The sequence below is a fragment of the Vitis vinifera genome, chromosome 11, assembly GCF_030704535.1.
Source record: "Vitis vinifera cultivar Pinot Noir 40024 chromosome 11, ASM3070453v1".
NCBI classification, from domain to species: domain Eukaryota; kingdom Viridiplantae; phylum Streptophyta; class Magnoliopsida; order Vitales; family Vitaceae; genus Vitis; species Vitis vinifera.
The window spans coordinates 12,394,336-12,419,379 of record NC_081815.1 but is presented as its reverse complement, the minus strand read 5'-3'; the positions used below and the strand labels follow the sequence as shown (position 1 = coordinate 12,419,379).

The window sequence follows — 25,044 nt, the reverse complement described above, 5'->3', positions numbered from 1 at the left end:
ACAAAAAAATCTTTCCAAATAATAAAAAATAATTTGGAAATGAATTTTGTATTAAGAATTTTAAATAGAAATTTTTTTCAAATATTTTTTAATTTAAAATATGAAATCTTTCCAAATCTTTTTTAAATTCTTAAGTTTCTAAATTGTTTTTAATAAAATATGATTTCTAAATTGATTCCAATTCCACTAGTTTTTTTCCCCTATATATACCCTACCTCTGTGTGTGAGTGTGTGTGTGTGGTTGTTTTTTTTTTTTTTTTTTTTTTTTTTTTTTTTTTTTTTTTTTGGGAACACATTGAGAGAGACTTAGCCTAACTTGCTCTACCATTTCCAATCTCTCAAGCAAGATTCAAAGATTGAATCTTGGGTTGTTTGAAGACCTACATCCCTTCAACGAGGCTGAGGTGTATTCATTGGAGTAATTGGAGATTATTGCGTTGCAGACGTGGATCAAGTTGTAGGTTTTGGAGAGTAAGTCTTTAGGGTAACGTAGTCAAGTAAATCTATGTGACATGATCTCATATAGTGAATTTAGATTTGAAGTCTTAGACCTCATAGTTTTTTATCTCCACAATTAGTGTGAGAGTTTTTCATGTAAACATTCTTATGTCTATTGCATACTTATTTGTTCATTTTGATTATTTTGATTATAGTGATTATACTTGATATCTCGTAGGTTAAAATTAGATTAAAAATTAAACTCCTTATTTAATATTTTTAAAATTGGGCATTACCCTACTAGACAGCGGTTTTTCAATTGGTATCAGAGTAGGATAAAAATCAAATTTTTATTAATCTTACAATCCAGTATGGAGCAACTAAGATTTGTGGCTTCTCTAAATAGTCCACCTTATTTTGATAGGAGTAACTATTCCTATTGGAAAACTCAAATGAAGTTCTTTCTTAAAATACAAGATGAACGGGTATAGAATTCAGTGGAACATGGATGAGGACCCCCTTGAAGCTTGATGTGAATGGGAAAACAATTGGTGAGTTAAAACTCAAACAAGAATGGGACAACTTAATAATGATGGAAGTGAAGCCAATGCTAGGTGTCACAATCTAATTCAAATGAGCCTCCCCATGGCCTTATATAGAGCCAGGAAGCTTCTGGAGACTCCTAGAGTGGGAAGAGTGTAGAAGGTTCTAGAGAAGCCTGGAGGAGTCCACACAATTCTACACTATGGTAGAAGGCATGAGAGGAGTCTAGGGCTTTCTAGAGAATTCTAGAAGTCTCTTGTATATACTTGTATATAGGCTTGTACCTAGAATGATGTAGGACATTCTAGAATAATCTTGAGTTGTAAGGAACCCTCCAAGGTTCCAGAGAGTTCCATTGGTGCCTATAAATAGGTGAGGGCCTCATTTGGCCAAGGCACCAAGCAAGTGAGCATCCAAGCACTTGTAAAGGTTTCCTTGAGTTAGTGAAAGCTTCCATTCTTTCAAGAGTTGCCTACCAAGCTTCTTAAGCTTTTGAGTCGCGAGTGTCTTAGCCGAGCGAGCTAAGCATTGGGGAGCAAGGCTGACTTAGCAAGATCAAGCGTCTTGGCTTGTCTAAGTGCCGCATGAGCTTAGTGAACAACTAAGTCCGTGACATAGGGCTCTTTTAAGTATGTTCAATGGTGTTAGTCCTGATAAGTTTCACAGGATAGCTAATTATACTCATGCTAAGGTAGCATGAGATATTCTCCAAGTCACTCATGAAGGTACATCTACTGTAAAGGTATCTAAATTGCAAATGTTTATCTCTAAATTTGAAATATTAGGATGCATGAGAATCAAAATTTCTCTTCCTTTTATTTTGAATCAAGTGATATTGTTAATTTCTCTTTTAACCTTAGAGAACATATTCCTAATTCTAAAGTGGTAAGGAAAATATTGAGATCTCTTCCTAAAAGATTTAGGCCTAAGGTAACTACCATAGAGGAAAGTAAAGGCCTTGATTTTATGAGAATTAACAAACTTGTTGGTTCCATTTAGACCTATGAGATGACCCTTCTCAATTTTCAAAGGCCTAAAGAATCTATTTTCAAGGCTTCTAAGAATGAGGAAAAAGAGATTGAAATGATAAATGACTTAACTAGGGATGAACTAGCACATATGGCTAAAAGAATTAAAAGGGCCATGAGATTGACTAAAAAAACTAATAAAGATCAAGAGTCAGGAAAAAGAAAAAGAACTAATAAATTTTCTAAAGAAAATTATAAAGGAATCTCCAAAGATAAAAAGATAAAATGTTTTAACTATGGTGGTTTGAGACATTTTGCTACTGACTGTCCTAGTTCCAGTCCCAAGGACATAAAAATTCCATGTATGCTACTTGGAGTGACACAGATTCTAAAGAAAGTGACTCCATGACTTCTAAAGATGCAAAGTATGATCAAAATGACTTTTTAGCTTTTGTTGCATCTGTTGATTCTATGCATGATAGTCATTGTGAAAGTGATAGTTGTGAATATACTGATGAACAAAATGTTGCCTTCCTTGATAATCTTGTTGTTGAGTATCAAAATCTTATTAAGACATATTTAAGAAATAATGATATTATTGATGCTCGTAAAGCTAAAATTGATTTACGTAATGAGGAAATGACAAATTTTCTTGAAAAATTTTGATTTCTTGAAAAAAAATTGATTTATTGAGTCTAAACATCATTTTCTTCTCGAGGGAAATAATGTTCTTACTCAAAAGACTAAACAAAAAAAATCCTTTCCTTTTGTTAATGAGATTTTTCACCCTAAAAACAAAGTGTTTAATGAAATTCTTGATAAATGCAAAACTCATGGTGACAAGAGAGGTTTGGGATATATTAATAAAGTTGAAAGTCCTACTAGTGGAGAAACTATTTTTGTAAAAGGTAAAAAAGAAACCCTTAGCCATGCAACATCTTCCAATACTCCCTCATTGTGCACACTGCAAAAAGTTTGGACATACTCAAAATAGGCGTCACATTAAGTTCTTAAAGAGGTATGAGTCTCAACGGAATAGGCTAGTAAATGAATTTAATTCTTTAAAAAATAACATCTTGAAAACTAGGAAATAGAAGAAAATAAATCAAAAGCTTAGGACTCAACAAAGCTCCTCTAGGTCACCACCTAAGGTAAAACAATTCTAGTTGAGAAAAAGATAAGCCTAAGTGTCAGGGTGTGTTCACTACCCTAAAAGTTAGAGCCTCTAGTGAATGGTACTTTGATAGTGGTTGCTCTAGGCACATGACAGGTGATAAGTCATTTTTCACTTCTCTTGCGGACTTTAATGGAGGCAATGTCACCTTTAAGGATGGGAGTGTAGTCTGTGTGGGAGGTAGGGGTAGTATCTCTATCCTTGGATGCCCTAAGTTAAAATGGAGTTCTTTATGTGGATGGACTCAAGTCTAATCTTCTTAGTATTAGTCAAATTTGTGACAGTGATCATAGAGTTAAGTTCTCTCAAAATTTATGTGAAGTAATTAATAAAGATAGAAAAATCTTTTTCACAAGACATAGGACAATTAATAATTGTTATGCTATTAATTCTAACTCTAAAATATCCCTAGTGTCTAGTAGGGCAAAACTCGATATCAATGAACTTTGGCATAGAAGGTTAGGTCACATAAACTATAGGGATCTTGTTCACAAAGTTAGAGGAATCCTTAAGATGAGTAGTCAACCTAAACCTATTTGTGGTGGATGCCTAAAAGGTAAACAAGTTAAAAGTACTCACAAAAAGATTCAAGAAATCAATATTACTAGGCATTCGGACCTTCTCCATATGGATCTTATAGGTCCTATGAGAACTGAAAGTAGAGGTGGAAAAAGATACGTGCTAGTTGTAGTTGATGATTTTTCCAGGTATTCCTTCGCGTGTTTTCTAAGGGAAAAATCTAAGGCCATTAAGCACTTGAAGTCTTTGTGCACTAGAATTCAAGTTGAGATAGGCTATCCAATTGTGGAGATAAAGAGTGATAAGGGGAAAGAGTTTGACAACGTAAATGTTGACCTCTTTTGTTATTCAAAAGGAATTAAACATGAGTACTTAACCCCTAGAACTCCTCAACAAAATGGAGTAGTTGAAAGGAAAATTAGAGTTCGTCAAGAAATGGCTAGAGTCATATTACACATGCACAATATCCCCACACAATTTTGGGTTAAAGCTATTAATATTGCTTGTTGCATTGTCAATAAGGTTTTTCTTAGGCCCAGAACAAAGACGACTTCTATGGAAGCTTTGACAACTAAACCACGAACAAGCCTCTATGTGCGACTTGTTGCTCTTAGTGGCAGACCTAACAAAGACACCTCAAAAATATAAAATTAGGGTGGATATGATATGATTTTTATAATTGATATAGGGTCTTACAATTAGCGCTTTAGAAATTGAAATTAATGTAAAAGAACCCCAGAAAGTGAAATAAAAGAAAATAACATTTTTAAAATATAAATAAATAAAACATAAAAAAAGGATGTGACATATGATGACAACAATAGGTCCAAAATGACATCTAGCACACAACAACAACAACAAACACTCTTTCACGATGACGAAAAGGCAACGAGAACAAAACTACAAAATCCATTTTTTCCTACTTATTTCTTCTTTCTTTTCAAACAAGTTTTATTTTAATTTTAAAATTGTGAGTCGAAGGGCAAATAGGTAAGATAAAAAATAAAAATAAAAAATCGGTCTTTCTGAGGAACTATCACATTGGTGACCCTTCCGGGTCATTTTCACTCCAACTACCCTATTCAATAATTTTCCCAAATTTAAAAGCTGTATAGGTTGGGTTTTGGACACAAGACCACTAGAGCATCTTTCCCCTTTGCAATCAAAAAGTACAAACATATATACATATAGATATTAATGGGAAAAATAAAATATTAAAACAAAATTTTAATAAATAAACTAATTGTAATTATAAATTATTTTTAAATTTCATTTAATTGATTATTAAAATATAGAAACTATCATGATAATTTTCCTAACAAGTCCTTCTTTATATCTTTTCTATATTAATTAAATATAAAAAATATATAATTAAAAAAAATCATAAACATATCATCATTCTTTGTTGAATATATTTAAATCAAGTAGATCATTATTTTAGTGTTAAATATGTTTTCAAGTTTACTTTATTTTTAAATTTTACAAATATTATTATACATATATATTATTTTCTTTAGTAAAAAAATTAATGCGTGTGTTATTACTTATTTTATTGTTTCTTAAAATCATATGATATAATCTTTTGCATATATATTATAGATCAATTAAGATAAAACTATTGTAAATAAATGAATTTTAACTGTCTCAATATGTTTTTTGTATAATATTTAAATTTAAAGTATAAATTTGTAAATAAAATTACTAATAATTTTAAATAAAAAATACTTATACATACATTGTCATTTCTTTTATATTTTTTAATATTTAAACTAAATATATCATTGTTTTTACATTAACATGTTTTTCAAATTTATTATATATATATATATATATATATATATATATATATATATATATATATATATAGATATATATATAAATTCATTTTTATTTTTTTTTAGTTTTCTCCAATACTTATCTAATTTTTTTATCAATTTTCATCTATCGATATTTTTGTCAAAATGTTCGTCAATAACTCCATAAAATCCAATCATCAATATTTTCATAAAAACTAATATTTTTATCCTTCGCTAGATCCTAACTATAGATATATTCAATTAATTTTGACTTGGTATTCCCAAGTTCAATAGGCTTGAACCTATCGTATCATGTTAATTATGAAGCAAATGACTTACATCCCACCAAAATAACAATCGTTTTTGGATTACTTTTGCAAGATAGTAAGTAGATTTCTCAGATGAAGCTATTTTTGGGAGATGAACTCAAACCTAGAAAAAAAACTAACCGCCCGGCAATGATGGAATTTACAGCCTAGGGAACTTGTGTATGTCACGGAGAGTCAAAAGGGCTTTCTTTATGGGTGGTCTTTATTTTGGTTCAACCGAAATAGCTTAATATAATGAGAGTGGGAGAGAGGGAGAGAGAGAGAGAGAGAGACAGAGGGGAGACAGAGGAAGAGGTTTTCCTTATTATCTCTCCATTGTTCTGAAGAGACTGCAACTCTCTCTCTCTCTCTCTCTCTCTCTCTCATCTCTCTAGCTAGAGAGAGGGACTAGAGAGAGAGAGGGATGTCAAGAACGGGGTATGGAGAAAAGAAGGTAGAGGTGGCAGTGGCAATAGATAAGGACAAAGGGAGTCAATATGCTCTTAAATGGGCTGTTGATCATCTTCTCAGCAAGGGCCAATCTGTAACACTCCTTCATATTAAACAAAAAGCATCTTCCATTCCCAACCCATGTAAACTCATCTTCTCTCCCTCGTTCCTCAGTCTCGTCTCATGATAATACACATGATAAACTTGCTATGCTTTTGGTTTTTCATCTTCTTTTTTTCTTTTGACAGTCTCCCATTCCATCTCGTCTTCAGTTTCCAAGAAAATGAATGCATTGCATTGGAAAATCACTATATTGTTTTTAGATAGAAAAAGATAGAATATGCTTCTATTGTTGTCTGGTATACAGGCAACCCCATCTAATAAAAGTGTAAAAAAAAAAAAAAAAAAAAAAAGGAACATTAATGACAAAATCTAATAAATAGCATCAGTCTCTCACATTCTGCATTTCTTCCACAACTCTGTTTCTTCATCCTTTTTCTCCTTTTCATGGATGCAGTGGGGAATCAGGTCGCCATTTCCGATGTCAATGAAGATGTTGCAAGAGCTTACAAGCAGCAACTTGATAATCAGGCCAGGGAGTTGTTTCTTCCATTCCGATGCTTTTGTATGCGCAAGGATGTGGGTTCTGCAGCTCTATACCTTCCATTCTTTCATTTCTGTTAACAATGAGATGATAGATACAATTCCATCAAAACAACACACATAGTCACCAATTTATTTACTAGCTATCTTGCCTATGATATAAACAACCGGGCAGTGAACCACATAACCATCCTTTGCCCACCCTCAGAAAAAGTAAGAAATTTAAAGAGGAAAAAAGAAACTCATGTTTCATACTAACTTGTGGTTTCTTCTGTTGTTTACATGTTTTGCTCTTTGCAATAGATTCAATGTAACGAAGTCATACTGGAAGGCACAGATATAACAAAAGCAATAATCGACTTTGTTACTGCCTCCTCAATTGAGATTTTAGTTGTTGGTGCCCCATCAAGGAGTGGATTTATCAGGTAAGGCTATCTGTTGCCTATTTTTACCAGCATTACCACCAAAACATAATATAAGAAAATTCTACAAAACTACACGAACAGAGAAAGAGAAACCAAATTTCTTCTCTTTAATCAAGGAGGAAGCAGCTCAAATATCATCCATCATACATTGTGCATTCATATACTTAAAACAGAATGCATAACCATACAACTACGAGTTAAAAAGAAAATTTAAGAGCACACGATGACTAGTTTAGTTACTAGCCTTAACCAAACATTTCCAAATTTTGTTTTTTTTTTTTCCCCTTTAAACCGAAACATCTTGATGCTAAAAGTTCTTGCATTCTTTCAATTTCTAATAATTCTAATTAATCTTAGATGCTGCAGAATTCAGAACAATTAACATAAAAAACTCTTCAAAGTCAATATGCTCCTGAAGGATTTCCAAGATTTAGGTAAATTTCATTTGAATCTTGACCCTGACTGAAATGGATATCAAAACTGAAATTTAAGCAAGAACCTGCTTTGCAGAAATCTCAAAGATAATAGGCACAAAGAAATCTCCAGTTAAAAGGATGTTTTTGATTTTTGGCTTTCAGTAAAAAGTAAACCTGTCAAAGACAATTTTGAAAGGAAAACTACACTGCACACAGCAATTAATTTGGATGCCTAAATCTTTTTGGTCTTCAAACAATAGCAAAGAAATTAAAATATTATATAAGCAAATACGAGGTCATTTGGGTCATTCCAATAGTTTGCAAGCACAGTGAAGTGTAACCTAATAATATGGAAGGTTCAGCTAGAGTTAATAGAACTAGCAACACCTTCCTGACTTGCGATGAGTTAATGAAGCCATCCATAACTCAAAAGTAATTCCAACTTCGTCTTAATGTCATAACCTTTCTTCTCAGAAGATTCAAGACCACAGATGTACCAAGCAGTGTCTTGAAAGCAGCACCAGACTTTTGCACTGTGTATGTCATCTCTAAAGGAAAGATCACATCAGTGCGATCTGCCACACGTCCTGTACCGAATCCCTCTCCTCCCCCAACTGCATCTTCTCTCCATCAAAACCAAGCTAGCCCTACTCCTGATCCAACTGAAGCACATCTTAAACATAATCGCAGCACAAGAGGTCTGCTATTGTAATTCTATATATTAAGCTCTTTTTCCAAATTGAACTAGCTTCTCTAACTACTTATTTATGACATTATCTGGTATCCTATTTCAGCCTCTGAGAGGTCATCATTTGGACTCCGCAACTTGAACGACCTTGAAATCAAGTAAGTTTCATTACAGTTACCCCACCCAGGAGGTAAAACAACAGCCCAGGCATGTTGATACTGATGACCATTAACTATTCAGAAAGAGAATTGACAGTTTCACTCTTAAGTAACATCCAAACTAAAGAAAGTTATTTAATTGTTTTTTTTACAAAAGGTCTAGCACAAGGTTTTCTTATACTATGACCCTTTTCTTGTCCTATTTGTACCCTTAAGCTTTGTCTAGTGTCAAAGTTACTTACCATTCTTTGTTGCAACACATTCAGTTTGTCTACTAGTAAGCAATTTATCATTAGAATAAAATAACATCACTTTTGAAGAAGTAATGTTCTATACTACCCATAGTCAGAGTGTCAGGCCCTAGAGAGGGAACCAAGTAGGTTCTGTGATCTTTAAATGGATACTGTCATATGTTGGCTGGTAATTGCTTTGTAACTGCTATCATAATAATATAAAAATGTGTAGAATTTGTAATGGTTTGAAGCCACCCCAATACTTAGTTATGAGAGAACTGACCTGATAACTTGTGGAACAGGTCACCCTTCACTAGAGGTAGAGCCTCACTAAGTAAATCTTATGGGGAGCTCTCAGTGCCAGAAACTGATATATCATTTGTAAGCTCAGGAAGGCCAAGCATCGATCACATTTTCCCGTTTTCGTATGACAATCTGGACACTGGAATGAACCCTTGGCTTTCAAACAGCTCAGAGATGAACCCTAGGCTTTCAAACAGCTCTGACCTGAACACTCGGCTGTCAATTGGCTCAGAGATGAACCCTAGGCTTTCAAACAGCTCTGACCTGAACACTCGGCTGTCAAATGGCTCAGAACTGGACTGCAGAAGCTTTGCATCATCAGGAGGCAGGTCATCTGAGCTGAACTATTCACTTGACCTTTCATCATCCTCCAATGAAAGTGGGAGATTGTCATGGGCATCACAAAGCATGGTATGGACGTAGTCTCTGAAAAGGGCATAGTTATGCATAAGCACCCACCAATTAACACAGACTTAACATTCTTTCAGTCATAAACTTGATTATTACGAACATGATATGATATGATAATCCAAAGCTTTATATCTTCTGGAAAATACATCCCGCCTATGCTGGGAGCTTAGTGAGGTAGTTCTCAATTTAAGCTTCTCTTTCTGCATGCTCTCATTTAAGGATTGCAAATTTAGTTCTTTGTTGTGTCTTCTTTTCCATTTTTCCCCTCTTCTTGGTGGCTTTTCATACATTTTTTAGACAACTAGGATGGTTTTGACAAACATCATAGTGACAAACCAGAATAACAGCATTACAAGATCCACAAATCAATCAGAAAACTACCATGAGAAGAACACAGGAAGCACAATGACACAACTAAGCAAGAAATTTCTGGAATTGAGGAAAAAATTTTGAAAAATGAATTTGAGAGGACTAAAGAGCACTTCATATTGGGTGTGAGGGGAGATGTAAGGAGCTTTCTGAATAATTGGGCATCTATTTCCAATATTTGTAAATAATGGAGAGCATTCCAGAAACAATTGAATTGTACATGATAAAATCAGTTTTGAACTCGTAATCAGGGAGAGTTTCATACCGTCAGAACTTTCTCAAAATTCCAAGGATCTTTTCACAGGAATATTAGAATCATCCACCAGGGTCAGGGACAGTTTCATACTGTCAAAACTTTTCCAAAATCCAGAGGATTTTGTCACAGGAAAGTTAGAATCATGCACCAGGATCCTCTTTTTGCATCAAAGATATTCATATAGCTTGGTATCACATGTAGAAACATGTAAAAATCACATGCACACGCCTACACAATTGAAGACTAACACTTAAATGTTGCAATGATCACAGGAAGATGTGGAAGCTGAGATGAGGAGGCTCAAGCTTGAGCTCAAGCAAACAATGGACATGTACAGTACAGCTTGCAAGGAAGCACTGTCAGCAAAACAGACGGTACCGTGCAAGCTTTAAATTTCTGAGTTTGGTATTAGTGTCAATTCTTAGTCAAACTACAATGAAATATAGGAAGTTTATTTTAACATAGCTTCATTTAATATTGATTGAAACAATGAAAGATAGAAAATTTCAAAATGACTCATCCAGAAGAAATATAAAAAAATTCAAATCCTTTATTTTGAGAATCTGGGATACCAGTGTAAGTTGTAATTAATATCCATGACAGGCAAGGGAACTCCATCGCTGGAAAATGGAAGAAGCACAGAGATTAGGAGAGGCAAGGCTAGCTGAGGAAGCTGCATTAGCAACTGCAGAGAGAGAGAAAGCAAAGGCTAAGGCAGCCCTTGAGGCAGCTGAAGCATCTCAGAGGATTGCTAAACTGGAAGCACAAAAGCGAATTAATGCAGAAATGGTAGCAATAAAAGAAGCAGAGGAAAGAAAGAAGATGCTAAATACTCTGGCACAAACTGATCTCAGGTACAGGAAATACACCATTGAGGAGATTGAAGCAGCAACTGAGTTATTTTCAGAGTCTCGGAAGATTGGGGAAGGAGGTTATGGCCCTGTATACAAGAGTTATTTGGATCATACACCAGTTGCAATAAAGGTTCTTCGTCCAGATGCAGCTCAAGGAAGGTCACAGTTTCAGCAGGAGGTGTGGGACTTACAAGCACCAACCTAATGTTAACACTCAATCAAATAACATCTTGCCTACAAAACTTTGAATATTCAGCAATATCTTGAAATTATACATAGCAAATCAAACCTAGCTAGTGAATACTACTTGGTGAGATAAGTAAGAAATCAAGCCTGGACTTCTCAGGCATCAAACTGAGGTTTTAGTAGATTCAGCCCCTAGCCCTCCCTAGATGAAGTTTAACACATTTATTTAATAGAACTAATCTATTGCCACTCCATGAGTTGTGTTTTTGATAGGAACACTTCAACATTCACACTTCTCAAACTGGAAATCATAAAATGCAGATAAATGTTTTCTCATTTTCTTTGGATTTATTTTCATAAATGCAGGTTGAAGTACTAAGCTGCATACGGCATCCCAATATGGTTCTCCTCCTTGGGGCCTGTCCAGAGTATGGTTGCCTAGTCTATGAGTATATGGCTAATGGGAGCTTAGATGACCATCTCTTCCGGCGAGGGAACACCCCAGTTCTTCCATGGCAACTAAGATTCCAGATTGCGGCAGAGATAGGCACAGGTCTTCTTTTCCTCCACCAGACCAAGCCAGAACCATTAGTGCATCGTGACCTAAAACCTGGCAACATTTTGCTTGACCGTAACTTTGTCAGCAAGATCAGTGATGTTGGCTTGGCCAGGCTTGTCCCTCCATCTGTGGCCGACAGTGTAACACAGTATCTCATGACATCAACAGCCGGGACTTTCTGTTACATTGACCCAGAGTATCAGCAAACCGGAATGCTTGGAATAAAATCGGATATTTACTCACTCGGGATTATGCTTCTGCAAATAATTACTGCCAAACCCCCAATGGGTTTGACTCATTATGTGGAACGGGCTATTGAGAAGGGGACTTTTGCGGAGGTGCTTGACCCAGCTGTTCATGATTGGCCAGTTGAAGAGGCCTTGAAGTTTGCCAAATTAGCTCTTCAGTGCGCAGAGCTGAGACGGAAAGACAGACCAGATCTTGGGAATGTTGTCTTACCTGAGCTTAACAGATTGAGAACACTAGCAGAAGAAAACATGTCCAGCATAATGTTAGACAGCACTACAGTAGCCTCCCCAAGAAAAAGCAATGTTTCCATAGTCCAGGTGAGTTGACAATATGCAGTTGCATTTGTTTTTGTTTAACTGTTTGAATGATTATATAAGTGAGAAGATTCTGAAAAATTCACAACAGAATTTGTAGGAACTGTTTCTAGAAAATACCAAAATTAAAAAAAAAAAATGTTTCAAAGAATTGATTTTCTTTAGACATACCAAATAGGGTACAAACCCAGATTAAAAATATAGGTCAGTAATGATTATATTTAAATTTTTTTGTGAGAAATTTATTGCAGGAAGTGATGAGTAACCCTCAGCTGACACTATCTGAATATATTAGTTCACGGGGCCGTTCAAGCATATCATCTATGACAGAAAGAATGTAAAGTAAGAACTGAGAAACATGTTTTATATTTTATGAGATTGGGGCAAACATCGGATGTTATGGGAAGCTCATTTACTTCCTTTTCTTTTTTAGGACCAGGAGACAAAGGACAGCAGGATTTGCTCAGACTGGTACAGGAAATAAAAGGCCAGGAGTCAATTGGTTTTTTTAGCATAGGAGTACAATTGCCCATCTGAAATTGTCAGCCTCGTCAAGAGCACAATTTTCTGTAAAAGGAATATAACTGAATTTCGTTTTTGATACTTCTGAAAGTGTTAGTGTCTTGACAAGCCCAAGCTCATCTTTCTAGCTGGGTAAATGATATGAGAAGTTCATGTTTTGGTAAACTAAAAGAAGGAAAATTTATTGGTTCTTTTCCGCTCTTTGTTGCTAAGAAAGAACTCCTAGTAAATTGTAATGCAAACAAAAGTTTTACATGTAAACAAGAATGCTTTTGTCAGTGTGGTATTGATGGGAACGGAGAAAAGGTGCTAGTGGTAGAGGCTAATGATGGGATTGGAATGGTGGTGGTAATGGCATTGAAGGAGGTGGTCATTGTGATAGTGGCCATGAAATGTTAGCATTGTTGGTGGTAGAGGCATCGGTGATAAGAGGCAGTTGCAATGACACTAGTGATGTTGTAAATATTTAGGTAGGCGGTACAACAGTGGTGATGGTGGTGGTGGTGAAATTGATGGTGTGTTGGTAATTAAGCATCATCTCTGTGGGTTTTACTTATCAAAAAAAAAAGCATCATCCCTATGGGTTTTGTTTAAACTAGGCACATACCTTACGTATAGAGTAGTAAACAAAGCAATGTGGGTGGAGAGAAAAAGAGATTCTGAAGACCTAATCATTTTTTTTTTATAGGTAAAGAAAAGATCTATTGAAAAGAAAAGCCAAAAGAGCAACTCAAGGTATACAGTGCCTATACACCCACCGTCAAAACAGTCAAAAGGAACAAGAAAAATAAGTGCCCAGTTGAGTCAAAAAACAACCTTAACTAGAGCCCAACCAATCAAAAAAACTAACTAAAGTTAGCGGGCGATCAGCTATAAACAACTTTGCCTCTGACCAAAGGGAAAAAACAAAAAGGTATTTGAGTCTCTGGATCGAAAGCACATCATCATTCAAGACCAATCTATTTCTCGCCTTCCAAACCGTCCAAAAGATGTATAGAGGAACTGCTCTCCACACCTTCTTACACTTTTTGCCCACAAAAGAACCATGCTAACTAAGGAGAGTCTTTCTAACTAAAGAAGGAAGCACCTATGACACCCCAACCAATGTAAAGAACAATTCCCACAAGACCCTTGTTTTAGAGCAGTGAAGAAAAAGGTGGTCCATAGTCTCTTCCTTCTCATGGCACAAAAAGCATCTATTTGCCAAGACTCACCCTCTTTTTTGAATTAAATCCATAGTTAAAGCTTTGCCCCACATAGCCTCCCAAGCAAAGAAGCTTATCTTGGGCTACACCCACATGTTCCAAATGCAGCTTGAGGGAAATAAAAAAGGGTTGCCCGACTCTAGAGCATTTTAGAGGGATTTGACCAAGAATTTCCCACTCTTTGTTTCGGTCCAAAACACCATGTCTTCCACATCACCGCACACTTTCTTCCCATGCAGCCGCCCCAAGAAGCTTTCCACTTCCTCCACCTCCCAATCATTAAAGGATCTTGAGAAACAAGGGTTCCATCCCCCCACCCCCGACTCCCCTCAGCCAAGGGGTCCTAAATATCCACCACCCATGCCTCCTTATCAATACCTAAAGCAAACAAGGTTGGGAAGGACACACTCAAAGAAGAATCCCTGCTCGTTACCTACAGAGAAGGAAATCCTAGTACCCACAATGTCCCAGACCATCCTTATCCCTTTCCATAACCCAACACCATACACCCCTCTCACTTCCCGAGAACACCAACCCCCTCTTTCTTCCCTATACCTCCCTCTAATCACTTGATTCCATAGAGCCTCTCTCTTATTCGCAAACGGTGAGTTCCATTTGCAAAGAAGAGCCTTATTATGAGTGGAAAGACACTTGATTCCCAAACCCCCTTTCTTCTTACCTAAGCACACCAACGCCCATCTCACTAAATGAGGTTTTCGCTCCAAGTTTCCACCTCCTCAAAGAAAATCCCTTTGAATATGCTCTAGTCCCTGTCTAACTGAGCTTGACATGCGCAACAATGACATCAAATAAATGGTAAATTCAACAACGTGCTTCGAATTAGGGTCGTCTTCCCTCCTTTAGATATGTATTGTCTCTTTCACATAGCCAACCTTCTACGAAACCGCTTTTTCACTCCATCCCAAACTATCACAGACTTAATCGATGCACCCAAAGGAAGTCCCAAATAAGTGGAAGGGAGGCTGCCCACTCTACAACCAAAATTCATAGCAAGGTCATCAATATTCACCACACTATCCATTGGGATTAATTCGCTTTTTTCCAAATTTATTCTTAACTCTGACACAACCTCAAACCACATAAGCAACCAGCTAAGATAGGTCATCTGATCTTGGTTAGCTTGGCAAAACACCAAGGTATCATCAGCAAACAACAAGTGGGATATCTAAACCCCTTCTCCACTCTTTCCCTTCACCCTACAGCTCAACAAAAAACCTCCATTCACTCTCCTCTTTAGGAGAAAACTAAACACCTCCATAGCAATCACAAATAAATAAGGTGATAGCGGATCTCCTTGCCCCAAACCCCTTAAGCTTTGAAACAAAACCAGTAGAGGTGTCATTAACCAACACAGAGAAACTTGCAGTGATAATGTACCATTTGATCCACCTAACCCATTTGCTGCATAACTGTGAGAAGCAAAGACCAGTCCACATGGTCATATGCCTTCTCTATGTCAAGCTTGCACAAGATACCACACTCATCATTCTTCAAGATCAAATCAATGGCTTCATTAGCAATTAGCATTGCATTTAGAATTTGTCTACCCTCCACAAACGCCCCTTGGGCCTTAGAAACCACCTTTCCTACCACCTTCCCTAGCCTATTAGCTAAAACCTTGGCTAGCCACTTGCATCTTCACTACATTTCATTTGAATGTTCTAGTAGCAGTCAACTTCTTGTCACAAATTCTTCATGATATTAGCATATTCAGATATAGATCTGGTTCCTTGTTTTTTAGTCGAAATCTTCACCTCAATTTCAAAAATTTGACAATAATCTCATAACCTTTAATATGTTTATTGGATGGATTCCCAAATCTCCCTAGCTGTTGTCAAAAGACATACATGTTTAGCTAATTTCAGGGGTAAAAAACATACATGTTCAGAATCTCCTAAGACATGATCATGGAATCTTCTTCATCCCAACTCTGAAATTTTGGATCTCCAAGCTTTGGTCTTATGCCAATTAAATGTTTTAGTTGTCCTCCACCCTTTACGAAGGTTCGCACCAATTAAGACCATTGAAGATAATTCTTCTCAGTAAAGCGGTAATTAGCTTGGAGGTTCTACGATTTCTATGTGGTTTGCTTAAAGGCACTTCAAAATGTTGCCTTTGTAGAATTGGTGCCAGGAGTATAGTCTAACATTTCAAACATAATAGTAGTGATCAAAGACGGAACAAATCAGAAAGAAATCAACCATGAAGGTCAATAAATCAAACACAACAATGAAGGTCGAGGAATAAAAACACCATAAAAAATCAAATAAGGACAAGTGACACTCAAAGTTTTCACCAAGAACCTAGAGTTGGTCTGATACCATGTGAAATTCTGAAGTATTCTTATTATTGAAAATCAAGAGATACACCAAAATATATATATATATAGCCTCCCCTATTCTAGGAAAGGATAATTCCTTATGTACATTGTAATTCAAATTAATTCAAATCTCTGAGTAACTAATTTACAACTATACATGAAGAGTCATAAAAGGAGAAAAGTCCTAACTAATTTACAGTTGTACAAGAGGAGTCCTAAAAAGAAAAAAAAACCTAAATTATAAGGCCCAAACTTTAAACACAATCAATAGCTCCAAGGCACTGAATGCCGATCGAAATGAAATAGTTAAAAAGAACAATGTTTTGAATGTGAGAGTTAGGTTAGTGGAGAATGGTATCGAAACTATTAAACCAAGGTTAAAAAAGACAAACAATATAAGCTATTTTAGTGCAATGGTTGAGCAACCTAGCTAGTTAACATACATTGATGATTATAGAGGAAGAAATGAGAAAGATTCATCGTGTGATATGCGAAAATGGAAAAGGTTTTCTCATCAAAGCCAAGTTTCTCTCTACCCAAAATACTCAATAAGCATGTTAAGGCCAAAACAACTTAGTGTAGTAAAGATAGAATTGGTTTACAATTAAGAATTCAAAATTAGTTTACATTTAAGAATTCACTCAAATTTGGTTTTTATATATTTAGGTTTTCTACTTTGATTAGACTTTTATTATATTAATTTTTTTTTTTTTTAGTTAGGCTTCTAATCATACTTTTTCCTGTTAAGAATAATTCAAAATCTACCAGTGTCTCCATGAGTTCTAACTTTTCATGGAGTTCATTCCTGAGTTGAAATCAACACTGTCTCCACTAGATCAAAATCTTCATCCTCAAGCAATTCATTATTTCCAAGCTCATCCTCATTTTCCACTTGCTTGTCCTCATCTTCCTCATTCACTTCTTAATGCAACTATAAATCAAACATTTTTTTTTTCTGCCAGATTCCTAGCTTGCTATTTGTGTTGGGCCATAGCTTGTGGCTACTTCCATGAGACAGTATCCATGGCCAAGTCCCATATGCCTTGAAGTTTAACCTTCCCACTCTGTGAGAATACTAGGAATAGATTATGCTTTGGCTTTGGCTTTTGTATAAGCAACTAAAGTCTATTTCTTGATCAGTGGGCTGAAGCAAAAGTCAGTCCAGTACTCCCATTGTTCCAACTTCCATTTTTTTATATAAATATTCACACTACAAAGAAAGTCAATGCACTATACCACTTTCTTCTGCCCTGCACAATCTAAACTAGGACCTAATTCCCATCATAACCCTTCTATTGATCTTAGTAAGTAATAGAGAACCAGGAAAGCAGAGTAAATTAATTCTATAAAGTGAGCTCTTCTTCCCCTAACTCCAGGTTTTCCAACTTATTAGCCCATACACATTTTTCCACTTCTTTTGAGATACAATATGGGGTTGAGAGCAACCACATGCATTAAATGTGCATCCACCTCCATGCTAAAAGGGAAAAGGCCCCTAAACACATAGTAAAGATAGATAAACCATGATCACACTACACCAACTACAAAATATAGTGTACACACACATCAACTTTAAATATTTTCTTTCATAGGTACATATACTCTGATATTCCATCTTTATACTACTCATTGTTACATGTAGGACCCATGTTTCACCAAGCCCACCTTTTAATTTCATACAAGCAAAGAATCCAAATGCCAAGTTAATTTAAGATGGAGAGCTCTCCCATTCATAACAACAAAAATAGATTTTAATTTAGTTTCTTTCATCAGAAGAACTCTAAGTTCATGGGACAAATGGTTAATTGCTTCAATGATTATGATATTAGCCAAGGGATATCTAGTCCATCAAAGCACTAGCACAAATTGGTCATGTATACATACATGAGACATACAAAGAAGTGCTATATTTATGCTACAAGTACAATACTTCAACCCTCCCCAAGAAAAATAAGTTAAAAAGATCTTTAGATCAATGTTCTAAAATAATGTTTTAGGTAAAAGTTTCTCTTAGTAGAAATAGAATTCAAAGTAAAAACAAAATAGGTCCCTATCCATATGTAAGAAATTTCCATCAAACAGTTGAGAAATTTCTGAACACAAAGTCATAAATTCCTAAAAATAAAATAAAGGAAAACTGGAATTTAGGTTAAAATTTTATGCTATTTTTGGGAACTATTCTCAATACTAGTTTTTTTCTTTTGAGAATAAAAAAACATAAAAGTACGTTGAATTGTCAATTGTTTCCATAACAGGGTTTTGAAAATTGTTGTGAAAACATGGTGTTTTCTGAGAACATATTAATTGTTTTAAGTTGTTTTCACTTGTTTTCTAGGGGTTGTTTTAAAAAACTAATTATAGAAATATGGAAAATGATAAAAAAAAATATGGATAAAATTTACTTTTACAAGATACTTGAAAACATAAAAAACAGATTGAGAATATTTCAAGTTCCCAAACATACCTCTGTTCTAGAAAACATTAGAGAACTGTTTATAAAAACTATTTTTTGAAAATTGTTTTCGAAAAACTTCCCAAACAGGTTCTTAATCTTTGCCTAAAATGCATCATACATCTCAAAAATAAATAAAGAATCAAGACTTCAGTTAGGTATTAGAGCAGTTTTTGTTAATATAAGTCTGACAGCAGTATATATGGAGCATAAGCATGGGGTAGGTTTCAATCTAAACAAAAATAATAATAATAATTAAAAAAAAATAAGAGCCAGACATATAACATAAGCTCAAAGATTTGACAGATAATTGTCTGTTTTAATATATTCTTTTCCATGGCCAGTATGCAGATAATTGTCTATTTTCATATTTTCTTCTCAATGGTCAGGAAGGAACAATGTCACAGATGGCTAATTTGAAATTAAGCTTATTATGAAAATGAAAAACCTTCCAAATGGAGTATCTTTTCTGCCTGTATTGCTTCATGATTTTGAATGAAGGATCCTGTTAAACTTCAAGATGCTGAGATTATTTTAACCTCCAACATGACATTGTCAGCTTGTCCATCTCAACCATGTCCCAATATGTCCCTCCCTCTGAAAATGGATAGCCATCACAAGGGCTAAGATTAAATATCATTTTGGCATTGAAATTGGTTGTAAGTGACATCTTTCAAGATAAATTTACAATACTAGGCACTTACCTAAGTAGTATCTAGAAGAGCACATATCCCAGGTTATCTCACCTTCTTGTGCCATAAGCCAAAGTGAAAGCTGAAGATTATATGACATTCAAAAATAAGCAGTAAAATACTGAAGTATAAGATCTTTCTTCTCATACATTAGGTAGAGAAAACCTTCATCCACCATTTCTCAATAATTCCAAAAGATTTGGTTACTCCGATATTTTTTCTTGAGATATGTTGCAATTAACTTCCTGTAAGTCCATTTACCATTCCTCTTAGACTCCAAAAATGCCTCTGAGCTTGAGTGGAAATCTCCTTTCCCCAAAACTTCAAACACAAAGTGATCTGTTGACACTAGAGGAGAATCATCCATATTCATCTTTTTCAAAGCAAAATCCAAATTCTTTCCTAGTCTTCTGTCCAAGTATGCGTCAACAACACAGCCATAAGTCACAAGGTCAGCAACAACTTTTACATGTTGCATATGCTCAAGGCTCAGATGGAGATCCCAGAACAAAGACATCCTAGAAAAAGCCAGAGCCCGGATGTTAAATGTAGTAAGGTCAGGAGCAAATCCAGCTTCCACCATTTCCAGAAATTCTCTTTGCAAGCTTTTCATTTTAAAATTGGCAGCATAGGATAGCAGAAGAAGATTCCACAGAAGATTTCCCACATTTTTCCTACCAAGACCAACATCCCTCAGAAACTGACCTAATCTATAATATTTCTTTTCCTTAATATATGCAAATGACATTGCCCTAATTCCTTCTTCCTCTATGAGGATTCTAGACTTTTTAAGGCGGTCATAAGCAGCTTCCATTTCCGTCAGAGAACCAAAAATGCTATAATATCTAATAAATGCATTTCCAGTGGCAGAGTCCACTGGAAAACCCCTTGAGACCATTTCCTTTAATGCATTTTCCATCATTTCAAGTTGTCCACCCTTTCCAAAGCAAGAGATAGCCAATGAGTAAACTTCATGCATAAAGTTGAAATCCCTTGAACTTACCTGATGCAAAATTCTGGTAACTTCACCAAAATGTCCCATCTTACCATAAGCATCAATCAGTTTTGAAACTATTTGAATATTAGGCCCAAAAGAACTATTTATAATTTCATCCCATAAAGCCTGTGCTTTAGGAAACAAACCATTATCTGCATAACACAGCATTAGAGCAGACAAGGTAGAATTATTAGGTAGAAAACCTTCAGATTTCATCTCAAATAAGAGTTCCTGAGCGACATGAGGCAACCTTTTTCTGCTTAATGCTTGTATCAAAGGAGTATAATCCACATAATTATCTTTGCCATCAACACTTCTTTCCTGCTTCCAGTGCCAGAATAACTGTTCTAAGCATAACAAAAGCACAAAAGTTAAAAGAGACAGTGTCTATTGAAAGACAAACCTACAATTACAAATAGATATAGACATGTGTATGTTGGCATTAGAAACTCAACCAGCGCATCAAACCAATGTCTAAATAGTTTATTCTATATGTCAAGAAATACCAATCAAGTTCCTACACTGTTGCAACATATCCACAAATAACAAATTTAAAGAATCTGATAAAATATGAAATTATAGATATATAAATGCAATCTAAAGATCTATTCACCAGCTTGAAGAGGAGTGTTGAAAGATTACGTTTTTTAGTTAGTTTAAATTTGTATTATTTAATAAAAGATCAAATTAGATTTGTTTGTTAGGCAACTATCTTATCTGATCAGGTTGTTTATTTTTAAATTAATTTTTCTATTCCTAGATTTCAGGTCAGCCAAGAGGTTATCTCTGGCTTCTGTTTTATGTATCTTGTAACTCTATAAATTAGAGTTTTATGTAGTGGAAAAATCAGGTTGAATAAAAAAAATATCTTTTCAACTCAATAATAGTATTTGATAGGGATGTCAAGTTTGTTAGCTATTTTTGGAAAACACTTTGGAAATTGTTAAGAACCATTTTGAAGTATTTCTCTACTTCTCATCCTCAAACAAAAGGTTGCATAGAAGTTGTTAATCATAGTTAGGTGACTTGCTTAGGTGCTTAGTCGGTGAGAAACCTGGTAACCAGGATCTTGTTTTACCCATCACTGAGTTTGCTTACAATACCTCAGTTAATCGGTCCATAAGGAAAAAGTCCTTTTGAAGCTGTTCATGATCTTTCACCTCACTAACCCCTTGATCTTGTTCCTCTGCCTATTGATTACAAATCCTTGTGATTCCACCTAGGCCTTTACTAACCTTATTCATGACTTACATATTGAAAGACAATGAAAAATTGCTTTGAGTAATGCTGATTGTAAACTTGTTGCTAATGCACATCACAAGAATAGAGTTCAAAGAGGGTGATTATGTTATGGTTGGTGCTACCCTAAAAATTCTATAAAGACACTTCATCTTCACTCACTTTGCCTATTCCCTATCCTTGGAAGGCTTGAATCCAATGATATTTGCATAATTTGCCATTGCACATAACGATAAGTCCAATTTTCAATGTGGCAAATTCGAGCCCCCAGTTTTACCTTCTTCTGTTCCTATATGGCAATCCTCCTCGTGCTCCTCCTGCTTTCTTGGCATTAATTGATGTGATTGTGTATGTATTAGTCGATCAACATGTTACTTCTCCATCTAGTGGTGATCAACGATTCTTTGTTCGATGGAAAGATCATCCTACTATTGATGATACTTGAATTACTAACAAGGAGTTTCATCGACTTGATCTCAATATTTTAGAATAATATTTGCAATATAATTGACCAAAGTTTTAGTCGGGAGGAAGTGAAGGAGATTAAGATATTAAATTAAACACTTATGCTCAGCATCAATACAAAAATTGATAATATTTTATTCTTCTATTTATTATTTATTTTAGGATTCTAATTATTTAGGGATAAAACTTTATTAGAGTTAGGATTACTAAAATTAGTTTCCTAATTCCTACTAGAGTTAGAATTGTCTAACTATATATAGGCCTAGTGATGTTACACACTTTAAGACTTTTGATTAATAATATTTGTAATTCATTGGAATTTCTCTTTTCTACTTCTATTTCTCTCCCTTATACACACACACACACACTATATCTCACTTAGTTTAGAGAGACTGTGATAAACATTTTTCTTGCATTAAAGATTAAACCATTTTTGAGGATTCTTTCAAAGTTCATACTTCTTTCATAAAAACATTTTTGAATTTGCTAAAACCTCAAAGCACTTCTGCCTTACATTTCAAAATTCCATGGCCGACCCATGATAAGTCAGTTTTGATCTGGTGGCATTCTAGATTGATTTGGACCTACTAGGAGCAATGAGAGGTTTCTTTGTGATGCAAAGCGAGAGAAGTGTGGGAGATTCAGGCATGAAGGGGAAAGATTTATGAAATTCAAATGTCCATCAACCTAGTGTTGGATATTGAGGAGTTTTTAGATCAGTATTATCGGAATCCTTGTTTTGACCTCATAGTTTTTCATTAGAATATTATTTGTTATTTTGGGAGTTGATGTAAAATATCTCTATACATTGTTTAGTTTACCTTCTCATACAAAGATCTTTTTCTCTTCCTTATCATGGGAGCATTGCATGTATTATTCAACTTTAGATTTTAGGACTAAATTTTGATTTGAAAAGCTAAGGTTATGTCTGGTTCTTGGAAAGTATTAAGAAAAAAAAAATGCTAAGAAAAATAATTTTCTGATGATTGGTTGTCCATTGGAAAATATCAAAGAAAATCAAATATAATTAATATTAATTAAAAACTTATATATTTTCAAATTATTTAATCTTTATATTGAAGAGTTAAAATAAGTGAAATGAGTTTAAAGTAACATATAAAAATAATTTATTGACTTTAAATCTACTCCTTCCACTTTTCCTCCCTATTTTCTTTCCCTCACATTTTCTTTCAAATTTTCTGGAAACCAAACATAGCCTAAAATTTATAATAATTATTAAAAAAAAAACTATTCCAAAGCCCCCTCCCCCCAGTGCATCCAAGTTACCAAAAAAAATGATTTTACTTCAAATTATATGTCTAGACATACACATCAAACTTTCCACATATTAAACAATTGACATAAATTGCTGGAAGGTACCACCAGCTTAGCCAAGTTACTAGGATAGCATCCTCATGAAATAAAATAAAAGTAAGCAAAAACTTCAGACCCTGAACTGTATCTGCACTCCCCAAACTTCGTAAGTTTGTTCAGCCGATGACAATTCAATCTAAGAGGGGTTTGATCCCCAGGAAATGGGCATTTTCAGCTGTAGGCCATATAAGGATATAATTAGGAGAAAATTCAAAAATGGCAAGTCTGAGAAAAGCAATAAATCTTTAAAAAAAAAAAAAAACACTCACTCCATAATTTCCAACAATTTAGTAATCACTTGCAATTCCCATACACCAATGAAATGATTCACACATCCGGGAGATAAATTAAGAAAATGAAGTATAAAACAAATTTTTCTTATAATTTTTAAAAATGAGAATAAATACTGCAAGCAAGTGTAATCGATAATGTTTAAGAACTCAAGATTATAGGCACGAAATCGACAAATGAAAATAAACATTAAAGTAACCTCTCTTCTACTCTATACTCTCAAAATCTCATCATCTAAATTTCACAGATGAAATTTAAAGAAAAAAAAAATCAAGAATCTAACACGGATGAATTTAATCACACAACAGTACGGAATTCATGCAACAATTTATACTGCAAAAGAGATATTAAAAGATTTCAGAATGTGTATGTACCTTGCGAGCTAAAGCCCTATTTGGGGAGTAGTTTTGATGGAGAGAAACCCTAAAACGCTGCGTTTTGTGGCTCCCAATGAGGCAGAGAGGAGTGATGAGAGGGAGAGCTTCCATTTCAGCTGGTCTGTACTCTGTAGAGAGATGGGAAGAAGGGTGGTTTTGTCGGATCTCATGGGACCTTAGTGGGTCTGGATGGGGCCGAACGTGGACTACATTGTTTGCTGCTCTGCACGTCGTGGGTTGGAATCGGGCTCGTCATGGCTATCAAATTGGGCCAGATTGTTCTGAGGAAGCCCAAGGAAGGCAAAATGCGAAGGGACTAGCAAATTTTGGATCACGGCACTAAACCAAAGCACACGCAAGGATCAAAATTCGATGGTTGAATTTTATGGAAATTTCTAGAAATATCAGAAATATTGGGATGAAAATGTTTGAAAAAATGTTGCTGAGATGAAAATTCATCAAAATAACAGAAATATTAGAAAAAAAACTCCCAAAAATGATAAATAAACAATAACATACATATTAAAATTATTTTATTAAAAAAATAATATATGTGATAAAATTTGTGATTCTATGAAATAATATGAAGTATTTAAAAATATATTTAGTATCAAAATGATGATGTATTTAATTTGAATATATTTAAAAATATAAAAAAAAAAAGGATAAATGTATGATTATTTTTTAAAAATATTTATAAATTTATAGTTTTTATTGTATTTAATAATTATATAAAAAAAATTTAAAAAAAAAGCCTTATTTAAAAAAATTAGCATCCATATAGTTTTGAACATACAATATATTAAAATTGAAAAAAATAATAATTTTAATGTAAGTTCAATAAATAACTAAACAAATAAGTCATTTAT

General features: G+C 34.6%; 2 protein-coding genes across 6 annotated transcripts; one reads left to right on the top strand and one right to left on the bottom strand.

The window, feature by feature from the left end:
• Positions 1–6,005: 6,005 nt before the first annotated feature.
• LOC100262028 (U-box domain-containing protein 52) lies at positions 6,006–12,907 on the top strand. Its single transcript, XM_059740564.1, has 12 exons — positions 6,006–6,369; positions 6,445–6,511; positions 6,646–6,835; positions 7,103–7,224; positions 8,118–8,338; positions 8,435–8,486; positions 9,022–9,433; positions 10,331–10,432; positions 10,662–11,090; positions 11,465–12,223; positions 12,472–12,562; positions 12,654–12,907. Exons 1-11 carry the CDS (start codon positions 6,171–6,173, stop codon positions 12,559–12,561), a joined length of 2,643 nt encoding a protein of 880 aa, XP_059596547.1. The 5' UTR covers positions 6,006–6,170; the 3' UTR covers position 12,562; positions 12,654–12,907.
• Positions 6,464–24,447, bottom strand: LOC100256930 (pentatricopeptide repeat-containing protein At3g42630). Of its 5 annotated transcripts, XR_009466883.1 has the most exons (6): positions 24,173–24,285; positions 23,584–23,682; positions 19,445–20,771; positions 19,189–19,337; positions 9,003–9,448; positions 6,464–6,873 (listed from the first exon to the last, which is right to left on the bottom strand). XR_009466883.1 is itself a non-coding variant. In XM_059740674.1 (2 exons), the coding sequence occupies exons 1-2, from the start codon at positions 24,284–24,286 to the stop codon at positions 19,614–19,616; spliced, it is 1,272 nt and encodes a 423-aa protein (XP_059596657.1). In that variant the 5' UTR covers positions 24,287–24,353; the 3' UTR covers positions 19,365–19,613. The 5 variants fall into 5 exon arrangements, 1 of the variants encoding a protein (XP_059596657.1); XR_009466882.1 differs by lacking the exon at positions 23,584–23,682 and having other exon boundaries at positions 24,173–24,447; XR_009466884.1 differs by lacking the exon at positions 23,584–23,682 and having other exon boundaries at positions 19,445–20,776; positions 24,173–24,264.
• Between the last annotated feature and the right edge of the window lie 597 nt (positions 24,448–25,044).

Coding starts and splice junctions, on each gene's coding strand:
- LOC100262028 (XM_059740564.1), top strand. CDS start 6,171: ATGTCAAGAACGGGGTATGGAGAAAAGAAGGTAGAGGTGGCAGTGGCA. Junction 7,225..8,117: donor TCAAGGAGTGGATTTATCAG/GTAAGGCTATCT, acceptor TCTTCTCAGAAG/ATTCAAGACCACAGATGTAC. Junction 9,434..10,330: donor CATGGGCATCACAAAGCATG/GTATGGACGTAG, acceptor CAATGATCACAG/GAAGATGTGGAAGCTGAGAT.
- LOC100256930 (XM_059740674.1), bottom strand. CDS start 24,286: ATGGAAGCTCTCCCTCTCATCACTCCTCTCTGCCTCATTGGGAGCCAC. Junction 20,772..24,172: donor ATAGGGCTTTAGCTCGCAAG/GTACATACACAT, acceptor TGCTTAGAACAG/TTATTCTGGCACTGGAAGCA.